Source organism: Haemaphysalis longicornis, unplaced genomic scaffold (genome assembly GCF_048455015.1).
Source record: "Haemaphysalis longicornis isolate Haplotype H1 unplaced genomic scaffold, Haemaphysalis longicornis Haplotype H1 scaffold_10, whole genome shotgun sequence".
Classification (NCBI taxonomy): Eukaryota; Metazoa; Arthropoda; class Arachnida; order Ixodida; family Ixodidae; genus Haemaphysalis; species Haemaphysalis longicornis.
The window spans coordinates 13,195,646-13,212,693 of record NW_027526204.1 but is presented as its reverse complement, the minus strand read 5'-3'; the positions used below and the strand labels follow the sequence as shown (position 1 = coordinate 13,212,693).

The window sequence follows — 17,048 nt, the reverse complement described above, 5'->3', positions numbered from 1 at the left end:
TTTGTTTTCATTTTTGCAACGGAAACATGATTTTTGACATGCTTTTGAATCACCTGGGTGTGGAAAAGGGGCGTGGTCATCGCGCGTCACGGCCACCAACGAAGAATGCGAGCAACTCGTAATTACTCTGCACCAGCGCTTGTTTTTTGCTATCAGGGCGTGAATGGGGAACTAGCAAACGATTTTCAATCGTCAGGTTCGCGCTCTGACAGTAATAATCCCAGAAATCGGCTGAAAATGTCAAGCAGTGCCTGGTTGCAAAGCTACTTTATGATTTTAGGCAGTTTTATTGCCTTTGCGCACGTGGTTCTAAGTACTGTGGTAGTTCTACTTACCTCAGGACCATTCGCAAACAGTTTACAACAGTTTCGGTTTCGTTTCTGCATCGCGAAATTCATATTTAGCGCTACTACGCAGTTACCCAACTTCAAGGCTACCTGCCATGGCGCCTGAAGCGTCCGCGACTGATCCTCGAACAAAGCACGCCGCTCCTGATTTCCCCCCACGCTAACCCGATTTCTGTGATAAGAACTTCAGATGCAAGTCAAAAGGTCACACCCAGTCGCCAGATATCTGTTCCGCCGAGGACAGCGCTTCAAACCGGCCTTACACTGCCAGCTGTTCGCCCTCCAGTTTCGTTTCCATGCGAGGGTATATCCGGGTGTCTAATGTTGCTGCTTAGTTGAACTGTCTATTCGGACGGAGTCTCTGATAAGTTTTTGTACTGTTTCATTTGAAAAATGTTAGGTGGCGCTGCAATAGAGGAGGCTCGTTGTGTTGATCTTTTTTAGCGCGCAACTGCTACTCGGCCAAAGATCGCAGGGCACGATTCTAGCTCATCGTACCTCATTTTTGCGAGCAAGGCTACAATTGCGAGTAAGAATGTGATAATAAAGCTCAGCTTTATGTTTTGAGAGATAACTGACCTTGAACGACAACAAGCATCAGCCACAGCGTTCCGTTTTCAACTTCATGCATGTTTTTTTCCGCATCGCGTGCTTGTCCCAAATATTGCGCTCGCTGTAAATGCAAAGTCAGCCATTGACAAGATGTTTTTACGTTTTGTGGGGGCAAATTGGTGCCTCTGATAACGTCAAACCGCCAGATTTATTCCAGGGAACCACCCGAAATTTCACATTTTGAATTGGAGGTTGGGCTTCACCGCATGACACGAGCACCGTGCGTGCTAACATTTTTTTTTATATCTGAAAAACTGTTCCGCGCAAGTCGACATTTTTTTTCGGGTGTGTTTTTGAAATGTTTCCCTACAAAATGTATATTCTAATTTTTTTCTACTACCGGTGGTTTGATATACACAACTCCTTTATTATCATTTTTTCGGCAAATTGACAAAAATTATGATTTTGATATTTTTTTTCACAACTATGATATATTAAAACCTTTAAAAACTGGTGTTATTGGAAAGGCCGTCAAATAATCTGCATTTTGTGCTCCTGCAATTAGTGCCTAAATAATTTTTTAGCAGGAAAAAAAAATGTTTTCTTGAACCCCTAAAAATTGGTCAATTTTCTGCGGTAGCGAAAGAGTTAAGGAGCTTCTTTCATTGCTTTTAATTGTTGTCAACCGCAGATTTCACCGCTTTTCTTTCATTTTAGCCTTTTCAGAGTCAATGCGAGTACTGAATGTTTTTAATGTAGGCTCTGAGAGGCAAAATAAAACGTGCCTCGACTGGAATTTCGTTCTCCCTTCCTTGCCGTGACTTCGTTAAATCGGAAGCGTCGCACGAAATTACTTCGTAAAATTGAGATAAAAATACATGGATTTAGCAAAATTTTGATAGAAAACTTGAAAAAATTTGTTATATCGTGAATTTTGGTAAATCGAGGTTCGTTATATCGAGGTTCAACTGTAGTTCATGTCTGCGAGATCTCATGACCATGGATTGGTGGAAAGATGGCATGAAGCTGTGCTCACCTGCTGCCTTTCTGCCTATCCGAAGATGTAAAACTCTTGTGGCTAACACGCCCACCTGCCGTGCTTAGAAGCAGGAGGGATGCGGGCGAACAGCACAGCTTAAAGTTCTGCAATGCACAGGCAAATGAGTAACTTTTGTGCATTTTGTTCCGAGCTTTTTGGTCTCTGAGAAGGTTGCGGTTAGGAGTTCATTTGGGAGGCGGTAATTAAAGGAGCGAGGGGGGGTTGTGAACAAAGCGACACTGTGTTGCTTTGTTCACCAAGTAAATGCACAAAGTGCACTTGTGCATGCTGCCAGGGAGCCATAACACGAGGGTACTGATGTTGCGGTGGTACCACCTTTTACCCATTTTGCATTTCCTGTGTGTAACGAGGGAACACATTAAACGTAAACTCGCCCAAACAGGAAAAAGAAAAAAGAGCGGAGCTCTTGGACAATTACCGTATTTTCCGGTGTATAAGTTGCGTTTTTTTTTCTGAAATTTTTGTTGGTGCGTCTTATCCACCAGTGTGACTTATGTATGCAATAAATCCGGTGCATGGCGGCTGCGTGTGGTCCGCGCTCGAAAAGGTGCCTGTGTGCTGCGTGATATCAACGCTCATTGAGAGACACAGCTCTATGTTCTAAATAAATGAAATATTTGTTAGCGAGTCGGAGGAAGAAGGCTTTGATGGCTTTGCCTAAATGTTGTCTGTAAGTACATGCCATCTGTGTGTATCAATAAACCATTTTTGAGAAGTTTGTTCTGTGTAGACTTTGGACAGTAGATGCACGTGTCTAGCACTGCTTACCGGGGGATGCGTCCAGAAGCGGCGGCCGCCGCAACCATGTATACTTTCGCCACACTTTCTAAAGAACTGATTCTCTATGACATGGTTTCTCAAAGTGGGTTCCGCGGAACCTAGGAGTTCCGCAGGCCCCTCCTCAGGGTTCCGCGAGCCACTGATAAATTTTACCTGGTTCCGCAGTCGCAAAGTATTATATGGTGAACTTGAGGTGCGATCGATCTAAGGAACCTCCATTCCTCACGCCCGAGTGTCAATAAGCACATCTCAGCGCATAACAGAAACGCGCGAGCTGCGCAATAAATCTCGCCAGCAGCTTGTAGCCAGCCAGACTCCGAAAACGGGCCACGTGGTTAACTCTTTCGCTACCGCAGAAAATTGACCAATTTTTAAGGGTCCAAGAAAACATTTTTTTTCCTGCTAAAAAGTTATTTAGGCACTAATTGCAGGAGCACAAAATGCAGATTATTTAACGGCCTTTCCAATAACACCCGTTTTTTAAAGGTTTTCATATATCATAGTTGTGAAAAAAAATATCAAAATCAAAATTTTTGTCAAGTTGTCGAAAAAAATGATAAAAAAGGAGTTGTGTATATTAAACCACCGGTAGTAGAAAAAAATTAGAACATACATTTTGTAGGGAAACATTTCAAAAACAGACCCTAAAAAAATGTCGACTTGCGCAGAACAGTTTTTCAGATATAAAAAAAAAAGTTAGCACGCACGGTGCTCGTGTCATGCGGTGAAGCCCAACCTCTAATTCAAAATGTGCAATTTCGGGTGGTTCCCTGGAATAAATCTTTCAGTTTGACTTTATCAGAGGCACCAATTTGCCCCCACATAACGTAAAAACATCTTGTCAATGGCTGACTTTGCATTTACAGCGAGCACAATATTTGGGACAAGCACGCGATACGGAAAAAACATGCATGACATTGAAAACGGAACGCCGTGGCTGATGCTTGTTGTCGTTCACGGTCAGTTATCTCTCAAAACATAAAGCTGAGCTTTATTGTCATTTTCTTACTCGCAATTGTAGCCTTGCTCGCAAAAATGAGGTACGATGAGCTAGAATCGTGCCCTGCGATCTTTGGCCGAGTAGCAGTTGCGCGCTGAAAAAGATCAGCACAACGAGCCTCCTCTATTGCAGCGCCACCTAACAGTTTTCGAATGAAACAGTACAAAAACTTATCAGAGACTCCGTCCGAATAGACAGTTCAACTAAGCAGCAACATTAGACACCCGGATATACCCTCGCATGGAAACGAAACTGGAAGGCGAACAGCTGGCAGTGTAAGGTCGGTTTGAAGCGCTGTCCTCGGCAGAACAGATATCTGGCGACTGGGTGTGACCTTTTGACTCGCATCTGAAGTTCTTATCGCAGAAATCGGGTTAGGGTGGGGGGAAATCAGGAGCGGCGTGCTTTGTTCGAGGATCAGTCGCGGATGCTTCAGGCGCCATGGCAGGTAGTCTTGAAGTTGGGTGACTGCGTAGTAGAGCTAAATATGAATTTCGCGATGCAGAAACGAAACCGAAACTGTTCTAAACTGTTTCCTAATGGTACTGGGGTAAGTAGAACTACCACAGTACTTACAACAACTTGCGCAAAGGCAATAAAACTGCCTAAAATCATAAAGTAGCTTTGCAACCAGGCACTGCTTGACATTTTCAGCCGATTTCCGGGATTATTACTGTCAGAGCGCGAACCTGACGATTGAAAATCGTTTGCTAGTTCCCCATTCACGCCCTGATAGCAAAAAACAAGCGCTGGTGCAGAGTAATTACGAGTTGCTCGCATTCTTCGTTGGTAGCCGTGACGCGCGATGACCACGCCCCTTTTCCACACCCAGGTGATTCAAAAGCGTGTCAAAAATCACGTTTCCGTTGCAAAAATTAAAACAAAACCGATTTTGAAAGGCCATCTTCTGATCTAACTCCGAACAGCTTTACTTGTTCGAGAAACCCCTGGAACGCTTTGAAAGGGCGCTCCCAAAAGTATCGATCAAATTGATCGATTTAGATAGGCGCGGTAGCGAAAGAGTTAAACTATTGCACTTGAATCTCGGTCTTATATTACCCCCATGCGCATTTCTTCTGTTTGGAGATAGGTGCCGCTAGCGTATGCATTCGCGTAAAGTCGACGGCAAAAAAAAAAACGATACCCTTGCTTGATTTTGAATTTATTGCACGTTAATGTAGCATGAACGGAATGAAAAATGGTGGGAGGGGGGGGGGTCCTTGGCACTTAACGGAACTTAGCAGGGTTCCCTGGGACCAACATGCTTGAGAACCCCTGCTCTATGAGTTTACCTGATTAACAAGTGGTGCAACTTGTATATGTTTTTCTTCGGAGAACCTATCGTTTTAAGGGGGTGCGACATATACAAAAATGCGACTTATAGACCAGAAAATATGGTACTATGTGTGCTAAAGTCGAGCTCTTCTACAACAAAATTCACAGGCTGAGTAAAAAAATTCGCTGCCGGAGAATTTCGTTGTCAAGGTATTTGTTGACGACAGTGACTCCATCAAAACAGAGTTTTATTTGCCTGCTTGCGTGACCTTTGATTATCTTCCTTTCTTTTTGTCTTTCAGTGTTGGCATGGAATAGTGTCTTCCTTTGGTGGGGAAAGATAAACCATGGGAGAATTTTTACCCTGTGGTGTTGGCGTAGCCACAGGCAATTTTTGAAGCTGTGAACATCTCACAGGCGCATGTTTGAGCCAAGCAGTTAAGTTACTTTCGTGCAGGCTTCTCATTTTCCTCTGACAGAAGGGCCAAGTTGGTAACTACCACTGGCTGTTTAATTTATCAGCTGACAGCATCACTTGCTGAGCCATGACACTTTCACCGCATTCAAACCGCCCATTAAATCCCTTGTATTGCAGCTGGGAAAAATGCCTTTCCAGCAATGAATGTGTGTGCAGTAGTGAAGCTGGCTTTCAAGGGGCTCTGTGTGTAGGTGTGTAGTAATAAGCCCTTCCAACTTTATCATCAGGCTGCCTACACTGCCATACGTCTTCCGAGCACAGCACCTACATGTAGCAGTGAAGCTGACTTTAAAGGGGGTAACTCTGTAGCAGAGTAGCCTAAATGGGGCATGCTAACAAAATGCAAGTTTGGTTCCTTCTATGTGTTACACACTGACACCACTCTTGAACTTCACTCATAGCTAGATAATTAGGGAAAAAATTCATGGTGCCCTAACCATTGCATCGAATTCAGCGCTGAAATATCGTAGCATCCGTGAAAACACGTTCGCACTTGAAGTGATTTTCGAGTTATTTCAATCAAAGGCGAGGGTCTTCATGTGTGTCAAAGAGGATTCGTGCCACGGACACGCAGAAGTTTGAGTAGCCTCGATTGAAAACAGCGTATATTTGAATTTCGAGTTTGAGTGCACAGATGTACAGTAACAGGGAATCTCATTTTTCTCCTGGGTGTATGCCGAAAGCAAGATTTGCCGATCTCGATCTCTTCTGAAGAAAAGTAAAGGCAGCACCCGCATTCATTTAGTTAGGAACGCTCGTTGGGTTGGTTCTTACGAAAGTAAGCGAAACATCAAACCACCACGCCGGAACGCACGCCGATCAACGAACGCCCGTGCAGCTCCCCTGCCGTGGTTTGAACCGTGGCGACACCGACCGGAGCGGGCGGAAACTGTAATGGCAAACTGTTCGCATGGCGACGCAGTGAAACATCCCCCTCGCGAGGGGCACGATCAAATGCAGAGCATTTCCGGGGGCGCACGACGTTAAGTAGTTTGCGTTACGTTAATGTTGTTGCACTTGTGGCAACTGCTGACGAGAGAGCGCTCGTCAGCAGTACTTTGAATGAGTCAATGATATAAGGTGCGTTCGTAGCGTCCCATTCTGTGTCGGCTTTGTGGCGCAGTGGGTAGAGCACCATGTACATTGCGTTCTGCCCGCAGAGTTGAGGGATCGAAACCGGGCGCCGGATAGTATTTTTTTTTATATAGTAGGGACAACGACGGTGCGGACTACGGACGTCAACGCGGGTGACATCGTCAGTTACTGAAATGCTCTGCATTTAAAAGAGAATGGCCATGTGACCCACTAGTTCGTTTCCTGCACTAGAACCTATGACGTATTATGGGTGGCTGTGCATTGGCTGAGACCGGCAAACGCAACTTAGGCAGGGCTTATAAGCTTGCAGAACTAGCTGTTTTCGCTTAATTGTAATGCATATTCGTTTTATAGCAGTAAGAATGGTGGGGTAAACAATGGAAGCCACGAAAGTACACGCAAGCGTAGATGTACCAGTGCACGCTGCTGTTGCTACTGGGCGCACTATGCTTGTTTTAGCTGCACAACAGTCAGACGACACTGGTCGATTGGCGTGAGCGACATCGTCCTACGTGACCCTGTTTGTTGAGTATACCCCATGTTTCACGAAACAATTACCATCTCCATAACAAAAACAAGCAAGGTGCAAATACGTTCTGAAGCAAAACAAGTGCAAACGGCGGTATGGTGGCGCCATCTTGGAGGGCTGGCGGTAAACAAGGCGTTCCGGCTGTCCGCTGCAGACTAAACAGCGCACTAACGTTCATTTGAAGACCTGTCCTTGTTGCGTCATCACAGACGTCACGCAACGCACAATTTAGCGGGAGAATCAAAATTTTGGCGTAAATTGCCTAATTTCTCAGTGAATAAAGTATCGTTTGCTGTCGAACAAGCGCTACGAGCACTACAAAACACCAAATCGTTGGAATAAAACAAACTTGTATTTTGTCTGCATGGCCCCTCTAATTACCATATTTTCACGCGTATAACCCACCCCTGCATATAATCTGCACCCCCACCTTCAGCCCACCGGAAAAGAAAAAAAAAAATCCTCGCGTATTCCCCGCACATTTGAAACAGGAAAGGCTGCAGGAAAGCTACTGCTTAAGCAACACATCACATGCTATGTAGACAGAAAAAGCATATATTTAGCGAGTAGAATAAACTGACTGCAAGGCAAAAGTCATAATTCACTAACCAAGTTGAGCTGTTACAGTGCTGTTTTGCGGAATCGCTGCCATGGAAGGCTTAGTCAGTGTCACTGCGTAGGAGCTTCACGGCACAACGCGTATTGCCATGAAGCTGCATTAAAAAAAAGAAAAAAAGAAAAACTCCCGTGTATTATTCGCACCCCTCCTTTGTCACCGAAATTCTCGCATTTTTGGTGTGGGTTATATGCGTGAAAATACGGCAAGCATGTATCTGGCAGTTCCCCCTCTTGTCCTCCGTTGCTGTTCTCGTGCAAGAGTCGAGTGGTCCCTGTGGGTGGCGCAGACTACGAGCGGCTGCAGTTCTGCGACAAGGCGACGCAGCAGCGGTACTTTGAGGTGCAGCTGCGGCTGGTGCAGCCCTGCGGGGGGCTGCCCCTGTTCCTGCACTGCCGCCAGGCGGCCGGGGACATGCTGGACATCCTGCGGCGCAACCGGGCTCTCTTCAGCGGCGCAGTCGTGAGTGCTCCCCCCATCTCTCTCTGGCCGCCGAGTGGCCGATAGTACCTACGTAGTCGGATGGAAAGTGCAGGGTGGTCGTCGTCGACATGGCTCTTAAAACAATTTCTTTTAATTTCGAAGTAAACTCTGTGAAACTTGTCAGCCTTGCTGCTTTTTCACCACTGACTTCAAATATGCTATTATTTTTTAGTAAGGCAATTAGTTTCCAAGATAATTGTAGACAATTAGCCATTTTTGGAGAAACAGTAGGCAAAACAGTGTTGGCCATAGAACTGTAATCGTTATATTTTTGCAATACTATGAAGCCTGGTGAGTGCACTAAGAGAATCGGTTTTCTGGTGCACTGCTTGGAACTCATTTTAAAGCTCATTATTAAGCTTTGGTGGCACCGGTGGGAAGGAAACATTTCGAATGCCATTTCAAACACCGAAGTTCAGTTAGCTGGAAAATTAGTTACAAGTGCTGCATCAAAAAACCGATTCTCTTATTGCACTCACCAGGCTTCATAGTATTGCAAAAATATGTAAGTGTCCTCTTTGCTGGGCGATGACAAAGTAGTGGGTATGTTGCAGGTTGCACCCGCAGGTAAACGGAGTGTTGCATCCGGCGACTGGTAGTTCATGCTTGTGCAATAATCCCTAAATCATGAAGGCTGCTTCACTAGCCTCGTAATTTTCCTTTTTCTTTAAATGTCGGAGCATTTTCTGACCAGAGTTGCAGAGTTTTCTCAACTAGTGGGGTTGAAGACAGGCCACGTTCAATGTGGGACATGCTGCACGTACCGTCCTCTGCTATTGGGCTGGCATCCCAATTTAATTGGCTCAAAGTCAGTTCGTCAATATGCATTGCACTTCCACTACATGTGTTTGCCCAAGCTCAGGATCAGTAGGTACTGGATTTCTGCTTTGTTCATGTGTATGCGTTTTAAAATGCAGGACTCTCAAAGTGCACAGCAGAGTCTGCCCAATTTTTCACTTTTGTAATGTGTGCACTTATTACTCCGTGAATAACTCGATTTGGACAGATCTGAGCACAGGTGTTTTTTCCAGTGCAGACATTTTTCGCGCTGCTGTTTGATCCTCTGACCATGCGCGTGTAAGCTCTGTATGTGCTTGTTGGACATGACACAAACCCGGGGTAAAAAGAACTCAGGTTTTAAGCTTTACTCTGAGCTGCCTCTTTTTCTTCTTTTTTCGCCTGTTGCTTATCATTTCACCCCTTCAACCGCAGTGCCTCACACTGTGTGACTGCTTTTGGTTCAGTCAGCGCTTGGCAACCAAAAACCATGGTATCATAGGCTGTTGTAGGCCAGCTGAATAATTATTCACTCTGCAAACGAAATACGCTGTGTGAGATTTTCATTCAAATGTCTCTTATAACCAAGTATCTCTTGCAGTGAGGTCTTACTGTATTCGTTGCCCAACACATTTAACCCAACTAAGCGAGTGGTGGGTCACCAAAGTGCACGGCAAGGTCATGAAAAGGGAATCTGTTGTCCCAAGGCCATACCCAAAGGCTATGCTGTTGCCTGCTGTGCTGGTGTGAGTAGGCAAGCTGTTCTGCCGTTGTAAAAACTCGCCATCTTTTTGAAGGAGGCCATGCCTGTGTGCAAGGTTGTTGGTGCCAGGTGCTCTGAGCTGATCCCTAGCCTTCCGCTATGGCATGCCTTACAGCCCAGGTGTAGGGCTTTTGAAGGCTGAGGTCTGAGGCCCAGTTTGAGGTTTTTTAATACCTCTCCTCTGTGCTGTTTGGTTTTTCTCTTGTTTACATGCGGCCGGTGGAGGCCAGAGAGCTTCTGGTCTGGGCCACCTAGTAGCCGGAAAAAAAAAAAAAAAAGAGAAAGAAAGTGGCCCTTGCTGGTGTTGCTGCAGGTGCACTCGTTTGACGGGAGCAAGGCAGAGGCAGCTGCCTTCCTGGAGATGGGCCTCTACATCGGCATCAATGGCTGGTCAGTACCGTGACGATACGCAGCGCTACAGTTTGGGAAAGCACATCGGGCTGCTCATAAGTCCCTGGCTAGTGCCCGCCCTACTGCAGGCGACATTCCGTTCGCTAGTGGGTACAAGCCCGCCACTTCCCATGCGCACCCAGCGACATCTACTGATTCCCTTCCAACACTCCTTTCATTGCCTTGAGTAGCTGCTGAAAGAGCGCCGCTGTTCGGATTCCGTAGCCTATGGGTGGAGGCGAAAGTTTTGGCACAAACGGCCTAGGTTCGAGCCTTTGCAGTGGTAGTATTTTTTTTTTCACTGTGGCGTGCTCTTTCAGGGGACTTCTACATGTCCTTTTTGTAAGTAAGGGTGATTTGGTAACTTTTAGGCTGGTTTATGGGCAGTGCATGGCATATCAGCATGTTTAATTATTCTGCTTCACACCCAGGGGTGTAACAGCTGCGCCATTTGCGACATTGAGCGCCAAACATGCTTACTTGCGCCATCCTGCGCCGAAGCACCCCAGTTGTGCCAAACCCGCCTGAATTAAGGGAAACGCGGGTCTTGGAATGGTTGAGAATCGCGAAAAAAGGAATTCTGGGAAAAACACATTTTGAAGTCTTCATACCTTCAAGTACCTACTCTAAAAGTTTCAACGCTGAATTTGGTCGAGAAAAATCTCAAAATTGAATTGAAGTGAAGGTTGAAGTCTAGCACCAAGTCTAGAAATTGTTTGGGTTCATTCGAACAATTACTACCTCCATAACAAAAACAAGCAAGGTGCAAATACGTTCTGAAGCAAAACAAGTGCAAGCAGCTGTATGGTGGCGCCATCTGGGAGGGCTGGCGGTAAACAAGGCGTTCCACAGTTTGCTTGCTGCAGACTAAGCAGTGAACTAACGTTCATTTGAAGACCTGTCCTTGTTGCGTTAATACAGCGAGAAGGGACCAATTGATGTGAGGGTAGTTAAAATCGCCAAAAAGTAAAATTGGCGCTTCGGGAAATTTATCTTTGACGTTTGTGAGGGAAGTGCAAAGGTGGTCACAAAAAGGCAGATTACTGTCTGGTGGTCGATAGCAAATGACGAACACTGATTTAACCGAGGAATTATGCACATTAGCTCAATGTTGTCATCGCGGCTGACGAGTGAGGATGATGGGCTACTTCTAACTCCTACGAGAACGCCACCTCCTCTCTTATCTTTTCTATCATGGCGGTATAGTGTGTAATTCAGGTCCAAAGGCAAAACTTCACAATCTTTAATGTTGTCATTCAGCCATGTCTCGGTGAGAACAATTACGTTGGCGTCAATGTCTGTGATAAAACTGTGTAACTGATCTCGTTTTGGAACTGCATTTCTGATGTTGGTGAAAGCAATGTTGATATCTACAGAAGAGGATGGACGGTTGTTTGAATGACCTTGGTAATTTGCTCTGCGTCAATTGGCACATGCTTCGGCACTCAAATGCAGCTGAGAGGGGTCGGCGCAAATGCAGGGAAGTTTTCGCCCTCTAAGAATGGCATCGGTTGCTGCGTAATAAAAATAGGATTTACTTCCTATGTGCAGCTTGTCATTGGAGAGTTTAAAGGCACACTTTTGAGGTCGTATGAACTGTATTAATTTGGAGCGCGCGTATCGAGTAGCAGGAGCCAAACCTTCTCGGATGGCGCAGTCAGTTCCCTTCAGTTGGTGGCTGCAAGCAAGGATATTTTCTTTAGTCTTGAAGTGGTTTAACTGTATTATTATGGGTCTTCTTTTGGTGTTACACAATTGCCTAAGCGGTGGGCACGTTTGATAGCGTTATTGTGCAATTGCAGCTTCAAGGTGACAGAGCAAAATTCTACAATTTTTTTTCAGACTCCTGCCAAGTCTCTTTTTCTGTGTCATCGATACCCAGGTTGTTAGTATCTCGGTTAGCCGCTTGAAGGACCACGAGTTCACGTCTGATTGCATTTGCCTCGTGGGTCGGGATTATTTGTCGGTTGCATGATTTCCAGTGCGGCAAGTCTGTTAGTAATATCTGTGAGGATTTTTTCTTGTGCTAACTGTGTGTTTTTCCAGTCTTTTAGCTGAGTTTGAATAGCATTTTGTCATTCTTGAAGCTTACATATGGCAGCCCGAATTTCTTTGTTAGGACGGGGTTTAGCTCAACGCCACCGGACAGAATCAGCAACAAGGGACACAGTAAGTCAAATGCAACGGCATCTGTACACACGCGAATAGCACAACGCCAGTCTGGGTTGTAGGGGCACGACACCGCCACAAGAAAGGGGTCATCAATCAATCAATCAATCAATCAACCTTTTATTTAGCCTTCTTTTCATAAAAGAGTGCTGGAACAAGAACAAAAAGCCGCAGTACAGCAGTTTGACGAGGTCCTTGCCCCGTTGTCTTGGCAACGGATACAGCGTATGGATTCTCTTTCATAGATACAAAAAATACAGTAAAACTACAACAAACGTGTAACATATATTACCCCACGAATGGTAGCTCATTCATGGTATAGCTGTAGTGGGACAAAACACAATGGTATTACGAGCATAATATCATTACTATATGCATGTAGCTTGTTGCATCGATGCTAGGCTTTGCACAATAAGGGCGGAATTGAAAAGCACATACATTATGTATAATGCACAGCAATATTTCACGAAATATCAACCAGAGAAAATGGGGTGTTTGAAATTATATAAAGTTACAAAGGCCGCAGCTTGAGTCACTGGTCAATAGGCTTGAAACGCAGAAATACAAGCTAATGACAAACACACAAAAGATAACATTTTGCTAGTTTTAGGCAAGGCCTCCATTTTTAATCATATGCGATTTCAATCATTTCCTCGAGATACTACTTAAATCTAGGCCAAAAACACGGTACACGATACTGCAATCTTGAAAATCCGTAGTTCGTATGCGAGAAAGGTTGTGACCACATGTTTCTCTCCCTAAAGCTATACGGTATTAGAGTTGGCTTATTTAGGTTACATAGACCTATAAAGGCTTTGTTGTTATATTGGAAAAACTGTTTGCATTTGAGCATGAGGTTAGTTTCATATAAATGCTGAATCGGTACTACATTAAGGCTGCAAAAAATTTCGTAGGTGTGCGCATCATATGGTACGTTAGCTATATTTCGGATTGCTCTTTTCTGCAGTACACCTAGCTTGTGTATGTTGGTTCGTGATGTTGTTCCCCATACAAGAGAACAATAAGTTAAGTGAGAGGAAAATAATGCATGATAAATTAAAAGCTTAATCTTGGACGGTAACACCTGTCGTAATTTGCCCATACACCACATGTCCTGGCCAGAAAGCTAGCGGTGCGCTCAATATGGTCATCCCAAGTTAAATGCTTATTAAAAATTACCCCCAAAGTTCTAACTTCTGTCGACAACTGTATGTTCTCAGATCCAAGATAAATTGCAATATCTTGGTTAATACATTTTTGCGGTGGCGCAAATAGAATAGCTTTTGTTTTCACTGCATTTATTTCCAAGGAATTGATTTTACTCCATTTTAATAATTTACTCAAGGCATCATTTGCTAGATTTTCGAGATAATTAATATCGCTAGACTGTACAAACATACTTGTATCACTTCGGTACTGAGTTGAATGGCGGAGGTAGCTAACCTGCGTCAAAAGTTGCAAAGGCATGACTGCCTGTCTCGCGGTGTCGTGCCTAATGCGTACTAATGATGATGCTGCTGTTTTGCTTCCTGTTTAATTGGACATTCAGTTTTGAAGTTTTTTTCTGGTCCCTCTGGATTTGTGGTCCCTCAGGAATTGACTGTATTTAATTTGAGCTTAGAGTTTCAATTGTGATATCAGTTTTGGATTGCCTAAGGACTCCTCAAAACTGCTCTGGAGAGGTGAATGTTATGTTATTGTGGCTCATTCCATGTGTGGAAATTGCAGCCACCCAGTCATGGCAGCTGACCGGCCAAGGCGTTGTGCTGCTGCACAGAAGGGCGTGGGTTCAGTTCCCAGCCACAGTGGCTGTTTTTTCTACTGGCGGAGAAAAAACGAAAATACTTGCGTGTATGAGATTTCGGCACAACTTGAAGGTGGCAAGTATTAAGCCGCAGCCCCCACCTACTACTTAGCTCATACATAGCGCGGGTGTAATTTCGGCATGGTTTCAATTTTCGGAGATGATAACCATACGTATCAAGAAAGATGCGACAGACACTGACTGGCGTGCCAGGGTCGGCATCACCTGTGGCTTGGGAAGGTGTTTGGCTTTGGAAGCATGCCTCAAGGGTGTGGATGCGAAATGAGTCATGCCAAAAAAACAAAACAAAAAAAAACACACCCTCACGTATGGGGAAATGCAAGGCATGAAAAATTAGCCCAACTTCTCTGCATGCCTTCATGATGTGGTGGTGCCATTCCTGCTTGCAGCTGCCTTTCCCAATGCTAACTGGTGAATTATGCTTTTAGAAATCACTTTTGCCGTGCCTGCCTTTGCATGCACTCGCATTTTGTGCCTAATATAGACATATAAAAATAGTTTGGATTAAAATCACCTGAGTGTTCGATGACAAACCTGCAATTTTCTAATAGTGCCATTTGATTCGAAGCTGCGTTGAACGTTGCATTATTCGCTTGGATATTTGAGAGTTTCGAATAATTTCACACCCCTCGTTAGTAGACATCTAAACCTAAATTGTAACTTCTAAGAAAATGTGCAATTCAATTCACAGGAGGGCAGGTTATTTTATCACAGGTGGTGCTCATTTTAAGCACTGTGATTGTTCTAAACGAGCAACAAAAGTACATTTTTGATCTTTTTGATCAGGGCGTCCCGGCAGTGCGGCCGTTCTAGGGTGGTCATTCTTCTGTCATGGCCGCCACTTTTTCCCATGGGTGAAAATAGTTTGTATTTGATTTCTAAATAAGCAGGGAAGTGCCATTTATGTTCTTGGTGTTAAAGGAAGCCTGGAATGCAACCTGTGTAAACGGCGTGCACAAGCAAAGATGTGGTTGTCTGAGGAAAGAGTTTTAAAAGATGTCTACGTGTTGTCACAATACTATTCCCTTGCAGCTCCCTGAAGACTGCTGAAAACCTGGAAGTGGCCGCCACTATTCCTGTGGAGTGGCTTCTCATCGAGACGGGTAAGACATGGCATTCCGCGAAGCCTCTACAATTAGCGTGCACTTGGCCTCCTAGTTTGAACATGCTGAATCGGCAGTAATTTAGCCAACAAGAGAAAACGGAAGCAATTTTCCAAGTGCTTTTTCTAAATTACTTTTGTCTACTTTTACTTTTTTTTGTTCGTCTCGGCAAAAGAAAATACTACTAGTATGTGTATATGATTGAAACTTTTGCTTTCTTTTGTACTGAAGTTATTTGCACAGCTTTTCCTTTTTTCTTCCTTCTACAGATGAAAACAGACATTAAAAAATGGTGTCCAATAATGTGGGCAATAAACCTGTTTGTGGAAAGCGCTTGTCAAAAAAAAAAAAACAAGTAGACATACCTATCACAAACATGACTGGGAAAGTCGTGTTTGCTTCAGTACGCCAATGGCATTTCTTTTATTATTTTTTTTTACTTCGTGTTTTTGCCACGTGGCATATGGTAGGAGGTTTAAAGATGGGAAGGGAGAAGAAAGTAGGAAGGCAAGAGATAGAGAAGAAAGTAGAGAGCGAGGGGCTGCCAAGAGCAGAGATGGTCACGAAACCGGTAGGTTTTCGCATGTACAGGTATGCATGCAGTCCAGTTGCATGCAGAAAGTCTATCAGCGACCTGCAGTGTTTATCTTCCTGCATCCAGCAGTTGTAGTCATCCGGTTTATCCCACTGGAGACCAACCTTTCTGAGCACGTCGCCTCGAGCTGTCTTAGTTCCCGCGCACGTCCACAAAAGATGCTTAGCATCAGCTTCAGCCGCCGGATACAAACACTTGGAACAAGTTCCTGGGTCGTCTTGTGAGTGACTCCAAGTCCAAGTGACTGAAGGTGTGGGGGCCTCCCCAGCCCGAAGCATGCTGAGAGAAACTTCCTCCACCCGGGAAAGATTAGGGGAGAGGGAGCAGACACACGGGGGAATTAGGGCACGTGTGTCCCTTCTCAGAAGGCATTTCCGGGCTGAAAGACGGGAGCGCAGATAGATCACAAGGAAGGGGGCTAGGGGAGGAGTCATGGGGGGAAGAAGAGTGGAAAAGATGGCCTGCTACGTGGTTCAGTATATTCTGACCGTGCCCCTGCATCCGATGTACACGGATCGTTAGCTCTGATGTTCTGTGGAGGCTGTGAATCTGCTGGCAAATCAGAGGTGTCTTCTTTGCTTGTTTCAGATGCTTCACAAAACCGAGCGAGTTAGCGTATATATCCACCTCTGTGATGTTATGGAGTGCACTTGCAGCATTGACTGCGTCATGTACAGCCTGGAGCTCCAGTAGCAGCACGTCCAGAGTGTCAGTAGTGTAAGAGCGCGAGCTTTTAATTTCCAGGTGCGTGGCACTGACGAAAGCAGTCCATCCTCCGTCCGGCAGAAGGGCTGCGTCTGTGTACAGTAAGCAGTGGCCTCCAGGGACTGTGGTATCGGAGGTTGGCGCCGGCTGGTCACGGTGACAAAGCTTCGTCGTCTTATTGGTTGTCATTGTCGTGTACCTCCATGTTGGAAGATCATCTAAGGTTGAAGTGACTGGAAACTCGTTACAAAAATGTGATTGATGTGCTGCGGTCATTGGGATACACAAACGCTTGAGCTTCCTTCCTTCTTCGCTCTGTTATAGTATTAAGCTGGGCGTGTTCCTGTATGACTCCTGTAAGTGCCGTGATGGTGCGCATGGCTTCTCTGTTTATAGTGTCAAGTTGCGCCCATTGTTGCATGGTGAAACTGTGCCTGGTAGAGTAGGTGCGGCTGGAGAACAGCGCGTACGAGCCACCTCCGTGCGGGCTCCTCCACTACTCGTTG

The 17,048-nt window shown here is 45.0% G+C and overlaps 1 protein-coding gene across 5 annotated transcripts in view; it reads left to right on the top strand.

Moving 5' to 3' along the window:
• Nucleotides 1-17,048, top strand: part of LOC144158201 (deoxyribonuclease TATDN1-like) — a 44,181-nt gene that overhangs the window by 21,979 nt on the left and 5,154 nt on the right. For all 5 annotated transcript variants that reach the window (XM_077688895.1, XM_077688897.1, XM_077688896.1 and 2 more), the window contains exons 6-8: nucleotides 8,022-8,194; nucleotides 10,069-10,145; nucleotides 15,172-15,242. In XM_077688895.1, coding sequence (XP_077545021.1) covers nucleotides 8,022-8,194; nucleotides 10,069-10,145; nucleotides 15,172-15,242 — 321 coding nt within the window. The remainder of the gene's footprint in view (nucleotides 1-8,021; nucleotides 8,195-10,068; nucleotides 10,146-15,171; nucleotides 15,243-17,048) is intronic.